Genomic DNA, 17,237 nt, shown 5'->3' on the forward strand with positions numbered 1-17,237 from the left:
GAGAATGAGAATATGCTAAGGATTAGGCATTTAGGTAAATCAGTCATTAAATATTTTGAAGATTTTTTAAAGCCTAAAAATAGGCATCATGTGGATATACTATAATATTCATAACAATTTCCTTTTTTATTTTTTAGGTTATTTTTACATTTTTGCTATTGTAGGCAACACTGATATTCTCAACATAAATCTTCCTACTAAAAAAAATGCTTGTAGATGAACTCTAACAATCCTAGAAATGTATTATAACACAGTCTTACAGCATGGGTTCATTTGTAGTTTGTATGTATGAACCACTCTTCCTTTTCTCAAACAGGATGATCTAGGGAGAAAAGAAAGGTTGACAGTAAGAAAGTATAAGCCTATTCAGTATAGGATGAGAACGACACTGAATTGAATTCTGGGGATGCAGGCAGATCTCAACATTTATGAAACATAAAAGCAGGGGTAGGGATGACTCACCTCATTGTCTTCTGGATGGAGCCAAGCACCAGGAAGGTAAAGTGTTTCCTGAGGTCCAATAATTGAATATCGCCCAAGGTTACGTCCATTGATGAACGCAAATCCAGAATTCCAGGTCTGGAAGGAATGGAGTCTTAAGACATAGGAACAGATTCACACTGGCAAGGTAAAACCTAAGGCACTTTTGGGAGTGAGAGCAAGACTCAATGCTTTGTGGCACTGAAAGTGGCAGTGAGTTTAGAATGGGATATTCTAGAAACTCTACTAAGCTGTAGCTGGTGTAGGGATGACAGAAAAACATGAACCAAACCTTCAATGCTAATGCTACTGTTGTTCCTGACCCATGATATATAATGCTATGGATTTTTAAAAACAGTTGTTCTGTTTCCAGAGATAAGTATTAGGTAATAGAGATGAATGCTAATTCTAAGAACCATTATAAAAGCTATACATTTTTAAAAATCTGCTTGCAATACAATGATGAGTGACAGGACCAAGATCTAGAAAACTGAGAGACAAGAAGACATTGAGAAAGTTTTTCCAATAGAGGCATCTGCTTATTTAGGAAGAGATGGCTGAGAAGCTGAGCAGAACATTTTATAGCCTCACAAGCTTAGGGAACAAAAACTGAATACCAAGGAACCTTATTAAATAATTTACATTGTGGGTTGTGATCCTGAGGGCCTATATCCAAGGAGAAGAGTCAACTAGAAATAGTCTGGCCATTGTATAGAAGCCTTGATTCAAATCATTTCCATCCTCATAATTGTAGTAAGGTGATTACTAGTGCGCTTAATCAACTCCAGAGATGGATGTAAATTCTCTGACATCATCTTAGGCTTTAAGTTATTTCTAGCATTTTGCATATATAATTTTTGGAACTCAAAAAAATCAAGCAGATGGGGGTGGGGAATACAATATAATAAAAAAAATACAAGGAACAACAGACAATAAAAATAGATGCACAGGTGATGCAGATAATGGATTTATAAGTCTCAGGCTTTAAAAGAATTGCCTATTAAATTAGTATGCTCATAGGGATCAAAGACAAGAGCTAAAATTTTGACAGAGAAATGGAAACTATAAAAAAGTCTAAAGTTAGAGAATGAAAATTCTAAAATTAAAAAATGTAATAATTAAAATTAATAATTTAACAGATGTTTTGAATAGCAGACTAGATACAACTAAATAGAGAATATAGCTAAATATAGAATTAATAAAGTGAATAATAGGAAAGAAAGTTTTCAAAATTAAGCTCAGAGAAAAGAAGAATGAGAAACAGACAAGACAGGAAGAGACAAAAGGAGATATAACAAAATGGTTCTAACATAAAATTGGAGCCTCTGAAATGCTCCAGTTAAAAAACAAAGATTGCTGGACAGTAAATAAAGCAGTTATATGATATTTATAAGAAAACTTTCTGAAATATAAAGGAATTGTAAAAATAAAAGAATAACAGAAAAAGATAAAATAGATAAACCTTAAGCGAAAGGAAGTTACTATAGCTCTATTAATATCAGAAAAATTTGACATTAAGGCAAGAAGCACTATTAGAGATAAAGAGGAACCATCTCCTGATAATAAAATTCTTAATCTACTCTGAGTGATAATGATATATAAAAAAGCTAAAATATAGATTCAGAATATATAAGCAAAATTGATGAAATAACAGGAGAAATAAAATTTAAAACCATAATGGAAAATTTTCAAACAATGTTTCAATAGCTAATAGATAAAGCAAACAGGATTCACTAAAGACATAAAACATTTAAAATAAGGTAATTAACAAAGTTGAACTCATTGACATATATAGAACATTGATCTAATACATGCAGAATATACCTATTCTTTCAAGTATACATAATAATCTTTATAACTTTGATCCTATATTGGACTAAACAAGCGTTATATTTTAAAGCTCTCAGACCACAGTGCAGTCAAACAAGAAGTTGATAACAAAAAAAATTACTATAAAGTATCCAAATATTTGGAAAATAAGAAACATGTACACTTCTAAATAACACAGAGGCCAAAGCAAAAATCATGAGGAAATTTGAAACATATTTGAATTGATTGGTGATGAAAATAAAACATATAAAAACATGGAGTATATATCCAGAATAGGCAATTCTATAGACACAGGAAGAAAATTATTGTTTGTCAGGGGCTGAGGGGAAGGGAAGATGGGAAGTAAGTGCTTAATGGGTACAGGGTTTCCTGTTAGAGTTATAAAACTGTTTTGGAACTAGATATAAGGAAGAGTTGCATTCATTGTAAATGTACCAAATACCTCTGGATTGTTCACTTTAAAATGATGAATTTTATGTTAATGTAAATTTCACCTCAATAAATGTTTTAAACTTATGGGATACAACCAAATTCATACTTAAATGAAAAATCACCTAAATTCATATGTTAAAAAGAATAAAGACTAAAAGTCAGTTATCTAAGCACCCATCTCAAGAAATTACAAAAAGAAAGAAGATAACTCCTAAGATAAAAAGTAGAATAAACAAAATACACCTTCAGAGTGGCTAGTATCAAATAAACAAACAAACAAGATATAGCAAGTGTTGGCAAGGATGTGGAGAAAATGGAACCCTCATGCGCTGTTGGTGGGAATGCAAACTGGCACAGCTACTGTGGAAAACAGTATGGAGGTTCCTCAAAAATTTAAAATAGGATTACCATATGATCCAATAATTCCACTACTGTGTATATACCCAAAGAAAACAAAAACATTAATTCAAAAAGATATATGTACCTCTGAAACAAATAATACATTATATGTTAAAAAAAAAAGAAAGAAAAAGATAGCAGGAAGGGAAAAATGAAGGGGGGGAATCAGAGGGGGAGACGAACCATGAGAGACTATGGACTCTGAGAAACAAACTGAGGGTTCTAGAGGGGAGGGGGGTGGGGGGATGGGTTAGCCTGGTGATGGGTATTAAAGAGGGCACATACTGAATGGAGCACTGGGTGTTATATGCAAACAATGAATCATGGAACACTACATCAAAAACTAATGATGTAATGTATGGTGATTAACATAATAAAATTTTAAAAATGTAAAAAATAAATAAATAAATAAAAAGATATATGTACCTCTGTTTATTACAGCATTATTTATATTAGCAAATAGGGAAGCAACCCAAGTGTCCATGGAGAGATGAATGGATAAAGAAGATGTGGTGTGTGTGTGTGTGTGTTTGTGTGTATATATATATATACACACACAATAGAATATTACTCAACCACAAAAAAGAATGAAACCTTGCCATTTGCAACAATACGGATGGACCTAGAGGACCTAAGTGCCACGTGAAATAAGTCAGACAGAGAAAGACAAATACCATATGATTTCACTCATATGTGGAATTTAAGAAACAAAACAAATGAACAAATGAAAAAAGAGACAAGTGATAAAACAGACTCTTACATACAGAGAACAAACTAGTGGTTGACAGAAGGGAAGTGGGTAGAGGGATGGGTGAAATAGATAAAAGAGATTCTGAGTACTCTTATATTGATGAGCACCAATGTATACAATTGCTGAATCACTATATTGTACACCTGAAACTAATATAACATGATGTTAATTATACTTCAATAAAAAACTTTAAAATGCAAAATAATAGGACTACATGATAGGGGAAATTATTAGTATTTAAAAGTTGTGGGGCACCTGGGTGGCTCATTCAGTTAAGCATCTGCCTTCGGCTCAGGTCATGATCTTGGGGTCCTGGGATTGAGCCCTATGTCAGGCTCCCTGATCAGCAGACTCTGCTTCTCCCTCTCGCTCTCCTCTGACCCTCCTCCCGACTTGTGCTCTATCTCTCTCTCTCAAATAAACAAAATCTTTAAAAAAAAGTTGAACAATTAAAATAATATGTATTAGAAACATACTAAAATGTTTAATATATTTTTATTTTAAAATAGTTTCAGATCTATAAAAAATTTGCAAAGATAGTGTAGGATTTCACAAAAAACCAAAATAATATGAATAATAATAATAAAGAAGTGGCAGAAATGAAACAGAAAAAAACTATATAATATGGTAAAAGTCACAGCCAACCATTGATTCTTTGAAAGATTAATAATTTCGTAATGTTCTGATGAAACTTATCAAAACAAAAAGAGACATTACTACAGATGACCTAAACATTAAAAATGAACAATTTAAACATAACACAGGGCGCCTGGGTGGCTCAGTTGGTTAAGCGACTGCCTTTGGCTCAGGTCATGATCCTGGAGTCCTGGGATCGAGTCCCGCATCGGGCTCCCTGCTCCGCAGGGAGTCTGCTTCTCCCTCTGACCCTCCTCCCTCTCATGCTCTCTGTATCTCATTCTCTCTGTCTCAAATAAATAAATCTTTAAAACAAAATAAACAAATAAACATAACACATTGAAAATTCAAAGGAAATGGAAAAATTCCCAGAAAAATAAATTTTATTAAAACTAACCTTTTTTTAAAAGATTTTATTTATTTATTTGAGAGAGAGAGCACGAATCAGGGGGAGGGGCAGAGGGAGAGAGAGGGGCAGAGGGAGAGAGAGAAGCAGACTCCCCGCTGAGCAGGGAGCCGGATGCAGCGCTCGATCCCAGGACCTTGGGAACATGACCTGAGCCGAAGGCAGACACTTAACCGACTGAGCCACCCAGGCGCCCCTAAAATTAACTTTTTTTTTTGAAGATTTTATTTATTTATTTGAGAGAGAACGAGCAGAGGGGAAGGGGGAGGGACAGAGGGAGAGAGAGAAGCAGGCTCCCCGCTGAGCAGGGGCCAGACATGGGGCTCAATCCCAGGACCCTGGGATCATGACCCGAGCTAAAGGCTGACGCTTTACAGACTGAGCTACCCAGGCGCCCCCCTAAAATTAACTTTTAAAGAAACAAAATCTGACTAGTACTTTAATTTTGAAGGAATTTAATCCACACTTACAAACTTTCCCACAAAGAAAAAGCCAACCCTAAATGGCTTCACTAGTGAAATCTACCAAACACATAAGTAATACCAGGCTTACACAGACTCTACTTCCCAAATCATTTATGGGGGTCTTAAAACGTGGTACCAAAACATGACAAAGATGTCTCAGTCACAAACACAAACACAAAAGAAGTCTTAATATTTATAATAGCCAAACACTGGAAATAATACAAATGTCTATCAACAGTAGGATGGTTGAATAAAGTATGGTATTTTATGAAATGGAACCCCATACAATAGTGAAAATGAATAAATCACCACAACATCACTTAATGGTTGAATCTTAGCAAAAAAGAAGCCACATGAAAAAAGATGCTATACAATTCAATTTACATGAAGTAAAAGGGGAAGCACTGAATTGGAGTGTTAGAAGTCAAGATAATGTTTCACTTTTAGGGACAAGGAGAGACAGTGATTGGGAGGGGTGCTGACAACATTTTATTTTTTTCATCTCAAAAGAAGTACATGGTGTTCACTTTGTGATAGTTTATTGAATTGTGCATTTATTATGTGCATGTATGTCACTATGTGTGTTTATATATAAAAAGCTATACGAGGTATAGTATTTTTAAAAAGCAAGTTGCAGAATATAATTTAGGGAGTGAACCCATTAGTGTAAAAAGTAATTGTGTATATGTTTAGGCAAAGTTATATATGAAATCCCACAAACTGTTGGTGTCACCAGCCTAACCCCCTGAATTCAGGAAATTTCTAGTAGAAGCTTCTGCCTGTCAATGTTATCTTTTAGGAACTAAACTCCTAGAGGCTTCTGCCTAGCTGTTGATTTTACCTTTTAGAAAGGAACCAATGGTAAGCGCTGTGAATTGTGCAAGACTTTTGAATCTCAGATCTGTACCTCTGAAACAAATAATGCAATATATGTTAAGAAAAAAAAGAAGAAGAAGAAGAAGGTAGCAGGAGGGGAAGAATGAAGCGGGGGAAATCGGAGGGGTAGACGAACAATGAGAGACGATGGACTCTGAAAAACAAACAGGGTTCTAGAGGGGAGGGGGGTGGGAGGATGGGTTAGCCTGGTGGTGGGTACTGAGGAGGGCACGTTCTGCATGGAGCACTGGGTGTTATGCACAAACAACGAATCATGGAATGCTACATCAAAAACTAATGATGTAGGGCGCCTGGGTGGCTCAGTCGGTTAAGCGACTGCCTTCGGCTCAGGTCATGATCCTGGAGTCCCGGAATCGAGTCCCGCATCGGGCTCCCTGCTCGGCGGGGAGTCTGCTTCTCCTTCTCCCACTCCCCCCTCTTGTGCTCTCTCTCTCTCTCAAATAAATAAATAAATAAATAAATCTTTAAAAAAAAAAAAACTAATGATGTAATGTATGGGGATTAACATAAGAATAAAAAAAAAAAAGGAACCAATGGACTGCCAGAATAGAAAAAGAAACATTTGAGGGCCACACCTGTGCAGATGAACCAGAAAGTGCCAGAAGTGACCTCAGCCTCATGATGATGTTAAAATCCCCTTCTAAATATTCATCCCAAGCCCTAATAAAAGGGTCTGCTTTCCCATCTTCAGGGAGACAGAACTTTGAAAATTATTCCCCACAATCTCCTTGTTTGTATAAATAAATGACTTGTGAGGCAACTCCATTTGGTGTAGTCTGTCTATAACTCAGCAAGGAGCAGCCACTTTGGTCCAGTGACATGGGTAGTGTGGTAGTGTTTAGTTCTGAAAAGTAGAAAGGAATTGGAATGGAGGGTGTGTTGGAAGGAGAAACTCCATCATTTGCTCTCTCTATCTTATTATTTCAGGTTTTCCATTGTGTTTTGATTTATTATTTTTTAAATAATGATACATTAGGAAGACTGAGAAATGTTGGAAGTCTTATTAGAAATGAGGAAGAGAAAAAGAAGGAAAATGGGGAAACATTCCTGCCAGGAACGCTATGGCTTTGCTTTAAAACTCTTTTGAAAAGAAGAAGTGGTTGGGACACCAGAACAGATGAGGGCAGCTCACCTACCAGTAGACTCAGGAAGGTGTCCTTGGGTGAAGAGTCAACCTTCAAGGTACCAAGGTAGAAGGCAGGGCCCAAATAGCTCTTTGGGATAGGACTCCAAGTGGCAAAGCGGAGCCTGGAGGAAGAACAGAGCCTTGAAGAAGAGAAAAGACCCCTTCTCCACTCTAGTGCCGACACCTAGATTTCCCCACCCAGGGACTAGGATTCTGATCCAGGGAGATATATTAGACTAGAAGCATTAAAATCAGGAGTCAGAAGACTTGTTCTGGGGTTCTAGTCCTGACCCCAAAGCATCTATAATCTTGGGTAAATCATTTCAGTTCTCCAAATCTTAGCTTTTAATCTGCAAAGTAAAGAGTTTGACATCTGTAAGCCCCCTGATCCTTCCAAGTGCTTATTGGGTGTAAGGAGGAACATACCTTTCAAAGAAGCTCATTGTCATTTCCAGAGAATAGATAACAAAACCATTTAGGGGAACGTTATTGATGGTAACTGATCCAGTTAATCCTGCAGGTGAGGGTAGGAAAAAATATGGACAGGGACTGGACATTCTCCAGTGTCTGGGATAAAGAAATGCTGACTGTATATGCCTGTGACAAGGAATCAGCCAGGAGGGCAAACAGTTGTCTGACCTGCTATGACCAAAAGTTTCCTGTTGTATGGTTCCATATTACTAAGAAAGCTTCCCACTTAGTCTCAGAACTTTCTCTGAAATTCCCAGTGGGAGACTGGGCCCTGCTCTACAATAGGCCAGGGCCCAATCTAACTGTTCTGCTTTTCTACCCAGGAGACCTGAAGAAGGCAGGACAAAGGAGAGGGAGTCTTTGGTCCTGGGACCTAGGTATCCCACTGCTCAAGGGGCTCATTTTCTCCTCCCAACTGCACATTGCCCCAGTCTTAGGATCCAAGTAACCACAAAAAGAGATTACAGCCTATTTCCTACCTTTCCGCTGATCTTGAATTTTCCATGAAAAATTGACTCGTCCTTGATTCTCTACCAGGATCCTGAGAAGTCGACATTCCTAAAAAAAAAAAAAAGAAGAAGAAGAAAAAAGAAGGAAGTTGGCATTCCTGCTTGGGATAGACCAGTTCACAGAGACTACATGGCCTCGCAGAGTTTTTATGCTAGAACCCATTCTTTTCTCTGAGTCCCAGATGGAAAGACAAGCAAATGGGAGAAAAGGGGGCTCCAGAGTGCAGCAGTCCTCCTCTCTCATAAGGACCCTTTGCGTTCCTGTTCCAAATGCAATCTTCCCTTTCATTTGCTGGTCTGCCTTAGGAAAGGCAGAGAGACTCAGCTGTGCACCTTTGATCAGAGACCCAACCAGGGGCTGATGTTTGACTCAGGGCCTAATGGGTCCTAAAGTTCCATTTACACTGAAGCATGTATGTTGCAACTCTGCTACGCCTGGCCCTGGGAGATGCAGTTACGTTTATAGCCCTAAGTACTTGTTGATGGAACCCCAAGTGAGAAGTAATACCAAAGGGCAGTAAGAGAGGAAGGAGGTAGTCTATCTCAGGACCAGGCTATGCTTGCATTTGAGTCAGAGGTCTAGGGAAGCACCCAGACTCTTGAATCACATACCTTGATTTTAGGAATATTCAACTCCTTAGTATGATCATCCAGAAGTCCTAAACTTATCTCATTCAAAAACACCTGCAAAAGAAGAGCCAGCATCAGACTTACAGGCCCACCTGAAGAAAGAAGAGAGGCTCTGGTTTAGGAAGCAGGTCATTTTGAAGGAAGAGACTAGCCTTGGTGATCACAGATGGCTAGAAGCTGAACGGGAGGACCTCATAGGCTTAAGTTGTGATAAAGCCAAAAACAAGTCTCTTTGGTTTGACTTTATATTCCCAAAGCCTCACAAATAGTAGGTGCTTGAAAATACCACCTATAGTAAAGTTGACCAATGACTACTCTCCCCAATAACAGAGTCAGGTTCTGCTTACCTTCATAGATAGCCTGTTGACACCTACCTGTGCTGTATCTTGAACATTAGCGTGGAGAGAACCTCCAGAGCAGATGGAAGTCTCATAAAGCACGAATCCATAGGACTGGCCATTTCCACTGTTTATAGGGAGGTTCTCCATGTTGACTGGTGTATTAGATATAACTGGCTATGAGAGAGACATGAGCCAGAGTGATGAGAAATTGGGATCCTTCTTCCTTAGGCCCTTGTCATTTTTTTGTTGTACCTCCTAATGGTCCCCAACGGTTCTTTGGATAAGAAATACTAAAACAGGGGCGCCTGGGTGGCTCAGTTGGTTAGGTGACTGCCTTTGGCTCAGGTCGTGATCCTGGAGTCCCGGGATCGAGTCCCGCATCGGGCTCCCTGCTCGGCAGGGAGTCTGCTTCTCCCTCTGACCCTCCCCCCCTCTCATGTGCTCTCTCTCATTCTCTCTCTCTCAAATAAATGGGTGGAATCTTTAAAAAAAAAAGAAAGAAAAAGAAATACTAAAACAAGTGCTATATGATAATTTGCATCATCTCCACTGACCAGGAAACTCAGGGGATAACAGGAGCATCGTAGAGGGAACAATTGTTGTAATCATGAGAATTAATGAAGTGAATAAATTGTATTTTAACATAACTGAAGTCAAATAAGAATTATGCACTAAAGCAAACATTTAGTTAGCATCTACAATGTGCCAATAACTATATTTATCTAAAACAGTGATAGCAGAGGTGAAGCTAATATGAATTCAAGAGTCAACATTTTTCAAACAATTTTCACCTTTTCTTCAAAATAGAACAGGTAGTCTAATTTTAAAGGGAGAATATGGACATATAAAAGTTCAGTGATTTGGCCTATTTGATGGTGAAGAAGAGTCAGAAGCTCAGTTTTATGGGTTCCTGGCTCTCAGTCTTTCCCATATGGATCATGCAGTCCCACCTAAGATCATCTACCAGATGGTTCATCTGAGCAGGGAAAGAGGATCCTCTAATATCCTGCTTTCCCCCACCCCACGCATTCTTCAAGTTCAAACCCCTTTACAGTCTACCCAGGGAAAAAGTTTGTGGTTCTTACCCCATAGTTCTAAATTTGGACAAAATCTAAAAGATTTATTTTCACCCTTCCCAATAAAAAGTCCTTGAAGGAATCTCTACTCTGTGGCCTAAAGCCTTCTCCCCCATGCCCCCAATAGCCAACCCCCCATTCCAGTGCCAGATAATACTCACCTCATTTAAGTACTGTAGGACATCCCACAGTGGCAAGTAAAGGGATGGTTTGACAGAAGGATACTTAGCCTTGGGAATGAGCTTGGGTAAAGCGGGCAGAGGCATTGCTGAAATGAAAACAAGCCATGGGGCAAAAAGTGCCTGAAATAACTACTGCCTTCTCCAAATTTCCCCATCCCTACCCATGAATTCTCATATCCCAGAGCCAACAAGAGATATGGGTTCTATCCTAGCATATGTGTATACTTCTCCAAGAGTGGTAAGAAATTGGAAATAACTAAATTGGAACGAGTTTTGTATGCATGGATAGCTATAAAGTAATGTTTGTCATATGGACTGAGGGCTCTCAGGGAGCAAGAACTCTGCCTTGTGCCTTCTGACAATGCTCACTTTCTAGCACATAGTAGATTATTAACTTTATTTAAATAAATAAAACTAAATAGGATGGCTTTTGCTATTGTATGTGAGGGTACCATGCCATCATACTAAGAGCTCTACAAATAGTAACATACTTAATCTTCACAGTCACTATAGGAGATGAATATCATTGTCTTCATATTTCAGTGAAGAAATAGGCTTCAGGGGCTTGAAACACTCAAGCAAAGCCACTCATCTTTTAAGTGGGAAAACTGGGATTTGAACTTAAGGTTGCCCTTGGCCTTAAGGCTCCAAGCTTTTGCCCATGGGGGAACTTTCCCTTCCCTCACCCTTCCACTTCATGAGGAGAGCCATCCCTCAAATTAAAATGATTGCTGAGTACCTAAGACAGATCTAAAGAGTCTTCGAAGCTTGAAATATTTTTCTGTGTAATCCCCAGCCTCTGTCAGCACAGCATCATAGTCTGCAAGACACCAGAGTGTTGTCACTGACCAGGCAATCATCCACAACAGACCCTGTTTCAGCACTGCTGGCATGAGATGGGCCAAGGCTACCAGAGGGAGATAGAAGATACATCTTCCCCACCCCCTGGACCAGTGCATCCCAGCTATGTGTGTGTGTTGGGGGGGGGGGGTGTTATGCCACTCTGGGGACACTCCCCACAGCCCTTCCTGGGGATCTGAGGCTGCCAAGCACTGGACTCATCCTTCTGTTTTACTTTCTAATGTACACCCTTCTCTTCCCTCAATCTGGATTGCCTAGGTATGTCTATCAGTGCCAGCAACCACCATTTGTATTCTGTGTGTCTTAGAAGGTTCAAGTCAAGGGGTCAGTATATATGATGAGTGAAGCAGGGCTCTGGGTCTGAGGCACCCCATCTACTGCAATGACAGCCTGTTGGGGGCATTATGAACATCACAGAAGAAAGGAAAATAGATAGGAATATCCTGAATGCTCAGCATAGGTTATAAGTCAAGAATTCCGTGATGTTCAGAACGTGCTTTTGGAGCCTCCTCTGTAAAGCTCCAGTACGACTTATGCTGGGAGGTGACCATACTAGCAAGCACTTGCCATAGCTAGTGACAACAGCTCTGTGCCTCCCAAAATATGTGGCCCCATTCATGAAACCAAAGTTGGTTCCACCGTGGAACATATATACATTGAAGGAGATCTCAGATGTGATAAATTTGGACACAGTTTCCTCAACATCTGTAAAGGAGGAAGACAAGAACACAGGGAAAATTAAAAATTAAGACAGAAGTCTCTGATGAAATCTTATTCTCAACCCCACCCCATGATCAACTTAACTGTTTTGTGTTTCAACCTCCACTGAGATTCTAACCAGAAAATAGGTGGAACTGGCCAAACTATTCCAGGAAACCAAGTCTTATCAATATCAAGAGCCTTTTTAAAATTATTTTCCCCAGAGTATGGACATAATTTGGCTCCATGTTATATCTATTAAATAATAGCCTAAAACCCTTATGTCACTTAAATATCTAATGTTCATTAAATTTTTTGAAATTATACAAATAATTAGTATAATCTCATTACTCCCTTCTAGGGTAATATAAAACCACTGCAATAGTCCACAAGTAGCTGTTCCCAATCTTTAGCCAGAGAAACTCTTATTTTTTCACCATGATTTTAACAGGTATGATCAACTTTCCACTTGCCATCATAGGGAGTTTGTTAAAAGGTAGTCATATATGGGATTCAATTCTGGCTGTGCTCTTTACTACTTGCATTAACCTGGACGGCCTATTTTTCTCTCAGAGCCTCTGCTTCTTTATCTGTTAAATGAAAGTCCTAATTCCTACTACCTCATAGGACTGATGAAAGAATATAAGTAAGAAACATACCATAGTGCCTGACACAAAAGCAATAAAAAAACTTGTTTGTTGGTGTTGGGTTTTGTTTTGTTTCAGCCCAAGCAGGCTTTCCTAAGTTACCTGGTATTTTTCATTGGTTTGCTTTACTTCTGGTAGAAGTGAGCTTATTTTCATAGTATCGACAGCAGAATATATTTAGTAGCAAAATACTTTTATTAAGTCAACATCTGCCAGGCACTGTTCTGAATCGTTTACCACATTTAATCCTCACAACAACCCTATGAGGTAGGTTACATGATAATTCCTGTTTTCGATGAGGACACTGAGACTTAGCAGACAAGGAAAGCTGTCTTGGATCATGCAGCTAGTCATGCAGACTAGTAGAGCTGAGATTGAAATCCTGATCTCTTTGGCTGCAGGATCCATGCTTTCAACCATCATTGCATGTTGTTTACTGACAATGACTACCACTTAGTTGACAACACCAGAGCAGTGGCCTGTGCATTTACCAGAGATTATTAAGACTTTTAGCAAATGCATCCCCTTCTTCAGAGATGTTGCCTTTCCAAGACCCTTTCCATGACCACCTTGCCTCACCTCTGCAGGCCTGTGCCTGTCTTTTCTGTCACTGCATCTGTTTGTTTGCTTCAAAGCACTTGTTAGATGTGGAACCCTTGATTTACTTCTTAATTATCTGTCAACTCTACTAAATAACAAGCTCCCTGGGGGTAGGAACCAGGTCATTTTTAGTCATCAGTATACACTCAAACCTAGCCAAGTACATATAGGTATTGAATGAATAGTTATGGCTGAATGAGCTAATTAATTAGAAAAGAAATGTATGAATGATCCTTGACTCAGGACCACCTCTACTTGGGGCTCAACACTGCAAAACACTTACCCTCAGGATTACCAACCATATGTTCACCTCCCCATGTGTCAAACCAGCCGACCCAGAATTCCATGATCATAATGGGCTTATTGCTCTAGAAACAAACCAAATCAAATACCAAGTCTGAGAAAATGTAAAAAGAAAACCAGAAAAGCTAAACACAACAGATGAGAATTTAAGGAACTCATGCTGTTCACTTTTTCAAAATTCAGTGCTTCGTTCTCCCTCCTCTCCCATCACCCATCATACATTTACCATCACCCATAGTTTTGGTTCCTCCACCTCTCCTAAACATTCATGCTGTCCATACTCCTTATACTTTATGTGCCTCACTGCTGTACCTGGATATCACCATCTATGATTCCAACCTTGTCATATGTGAGGCTGGTTCTGGATAAACAAGGACCTGACTATAATTCTTGACACAGATACTGAGGTTCACGTATACCAAAGGCCCACAGCTAATATCATCCTCAAAAACTGAGAGCTTTTCCTCTATGATCAGGAATAAGACAGGGATGTCCACTCTCACTATTACTATTTAACATAGTACTGGAAGTCCTAGCCTCAGCAATCAGACAACAAAAAGAAATAAAAGGCATCCAAATCGGCAAGGAAGAAGTCAAACTTTCACTATTTGCAGATGACATGATATCTACCTAGAAAACCCAAAAGATTCCACCAAAAAGTTGTTAGAACTAATACATGAATTCAGCAAAATCACAAGGTGTAATCAACATACAGAAATCTGTTGCATTTCTATTTGCTAATAATGAAGCAGCAGAAAGAAATATAAAGAACCAATCCCATTTATAATTGCACCAAAAACAACAAGATAACTAGGAATAAACCTAACCAAAGAGGTAAAAGATCTGTACTCTAAAAACTACAGAACACATATGAAAGAAAATGAAAAAGACACAAAGAAATGGAAAAACATTCCATGCTCATGGAGTGGAAGAACAAACATTGTTAAAATATCTATACTACCCAAAACAATCTATATATTCAATGCAATCCCTATCAAAATACCATCAGCAATTTTCACAGAGCTAGAACAAACAATCCTAAGATTTTATAGAACAACAAATGACCCTGAATAGCCAAAGCAATCCTGAAAAAGAAAAGTAAAGCAGGAGACATCACCATTCCAGACTTCAAGTTATATTACAAAGCTGTAGTCATCAAGACAGTATGGTGCTGGCATAAAAACAGACACATAGATCAAGGGAACAGAAGCGAAAACCCAGAAATGGACCCACAACTGTATGGTCAACTAATCTTCAACAAAGTAGGAAAGGATATCCAATGGAAAAAAGACAGTCCCTTCAACAGATGGTGTTGGGAAAACTGGACAGCAACATGCAGAAGAATGAAAGTGGACCACTGTCTTACACCATATAAAAAAATAAATTCAAAATAGATGAAAGACCTAAATGTGAGACAGGAATTCATCAAAATCCTAGAGAACACAGGCAGCAACCTCTTTGACCTTGGCTGTAGCAACTTCTGACATGTTGCCAGAGGCAAGGGAAACAAAAGCAAAAATGAACTATTGGGACTTCATCAAGATAAAAAGCTTCTGCATAGAAAAGGAAACAACCAACAAAACTAAAAGGCAGCCTATGGGATGGGAGAAGATATTTTCAAATATCTGATAAAGGGTTAGTATCCAGAATCTATAAAGAACTTATCAAACTCAACACCCAAAAAACAAATAATCCAGTTAAGAAATGGGCAGCAGACATGAACAGGCATTTTGCCAAAGAAGACATCCAGATGGCCAATAGACACATGAAAAAATGCCCCACATCACTTGTCATCAGGGAAATACAAATCAAAAGCACAATGAGATATCACCTCACACCTGTCAGAATGGCTAAAATTAACAAGTCAGGAAACAACAAATGTTGGTGAGGATGTGGAGAAAGGGGAACCCTCTTACACTATTGGTGGGAATGCAAACTGGTGCAGCCACTCTGGAAAACAGTATGGAGGAGGTTCCACAAAAAGTTAAAAATAGAATTACCCTATGATCCAGCAATTGCTTTACTAGGTATTTACCCAAAGGATAAAAAATACAGATTCGAAGAGGTACATGCACCCTGATATTCCTAGCAGAATGATCAACAATAGCCAAATTATGGAAAGAGCCCAAATGTCCATCAACTGATGAATGGATAAAGAAAGTGTGGTATATATATACAATGGAATACTACTCAGCCATCGAAAAGAATGAAATCTTGCCATTTGCAACAATGTGGATGGAGCTAGAGTGTATTATGCTAAGCGAAATAAGTAAGTCAGAGAAAGACAAAAACCATATGATTTCAGTCATATATGGAATTTAAGAAACAAAACAGATGAACATATGGGAGGGGGGAAAAGAGAGAGAGAGGGAAGCAAATCATAAGAGACTCTTAATGTTAGAGAACAAACTGAGGGTTGATGGAAGGAAGGTGGGTAGGGGATGGGCTAAACAGGTGATGGGTATTAAGGAGGGCACCTGTTATGATGCGCATTGGGTATTATATGTAAGTGATGAATCATTAAATTCTACTCCTGAAACCAATATTACATTATATGTTAACTAACTAGAATTTAAATAAAAATTTGAAAAAAGAAAAACCTGAGGCTCAGAGGTCCCATTTCTGGTAAGGGCAGAGCTACAACTCAAATCCAGGTCTAAGCCAAACTATCAGCTACTAAGTTATACTACCTATTAAGTATTTCATTCATTTTCTCCATATCTTTATTTAAATTTTATTCTACCTCATCTGTGTTGATCCATTGTAATTATTTTTATTTATTTATTTTTATTTCTAACAATTCTTACTTTGTATTTGTTAATAAACAATTTTATATATAACAATTCATAAATGTTATTATGTCTTTATGGATTGTACCTTTTATTTATATAAAGCAATTATTATCATATTAAAATGACTAATGATTATCAAACTTTTACTATGTGCTGAGTACTGTTTGAAGTTTTTCACTTACTTTGTTCTGTGTAACAAACTGTAAGATAGATATTACGAGTCTTTATTCTACAAATGAAGAAAATGAGGTCAGATAACCCATCCAAGTCCATTCAGCTAGGAAGTGCTAGAACTGGGATTTGAACTCAGCCAGGCTAGCTCCAGACTTCACACTCTTTTTTTTTTTTTAAGATTTTATTTATTTAGTTGCTAGAGAGAGAGAGAGCAAGGGTAAGAGAGAGTGAGCAAGAGTACAAGCAGGGGGAGCTGCAGGCAGAGGGAGAAGCAGGCTCCCTGCTGAGCAAGGACCTAGATGCGGGACTCGATCCCAGGACCCTGGGATCATGACCCGAGCCGAAGGCAGCCGCTTAACCAACAGAGCCACCCAGGCATCCCTCCAGACTCCACACTCTTAACCATTACACCATATTGCATCTGGAATATTACCTAAAACCAGAGGAGAACATATCAAAGCAATTCCATTGCTCAAAACTTCTGAACTAACTCTTGCCTAAAAACATAGGCATCTCTTTTAAAATTCGTAT

The 17,237-nt window shown here is 38.5% G+C and overlaps 1 protein-coding gene across 1 annotated transcript in view; it reads right to left on the reverse strand.

The window, feature by feature from the left end:
* Positions 1–256: 256 nt before the first annotated feature.
* The window catches only part of GLB1L3 (galactosidase beta 1 like 3), a 62,063-nt gene continuing 45,082 nt past the window's right edge, over positions 257–17,237 (reverse strand). The window contains exons 11-21 of the mRNA XM_044919781.1: positions 13,721–13,805; positions 12,059–12,196; positions 11,370–11,450; positions 10,610–10,716; positions 9,406–9,546; positions 9,014–9,085; positions 8,372–8,450; positions 7,848–7,935; positions 7,432–7,543; positions 463–579; positions 257–322 (exon numbers count right to left, since the gene is read on the reverse strand). Of these exons, the coding sequence (XP_044775716.1) occupies positions 257–322; positions 463–579; positions 7,432–7,543; positions 7,848–7,935; positions 8,372–8,450; positions 9,014–9,085; positions 9,406–9,546; positions 10,610–10,716; positions 11,370–11,450; positions 12,059–12,196; positions 13,721–13,805 (1,086 nt within the window). The remainder of the gene's footprint in view (positions 323–462; positions 580–7,431; positions 7,544–7,847; positions 7,936–8,371; positions 8,451–9,013; positions 9,086–9,405; positions 9,547–10,609; positions 10,717–11,369; positions 11,451–12,058; positions 12,197–13,720; positions 13,806–17,237) is intronic.

This window comes from Neomonachus schauinslandi, chromosome 11, assembly GCF_002201575.2.
Source record: "Neomonachus schauinslandi chromosome 11, ASM220157v2, whole genome shotgun sequence".
NCBI lineage: Eukaryota > Metazoa > Chordata > Mammalia > Carnivora > Phocidae > Neomonachus > Neomonachus schauinslandi.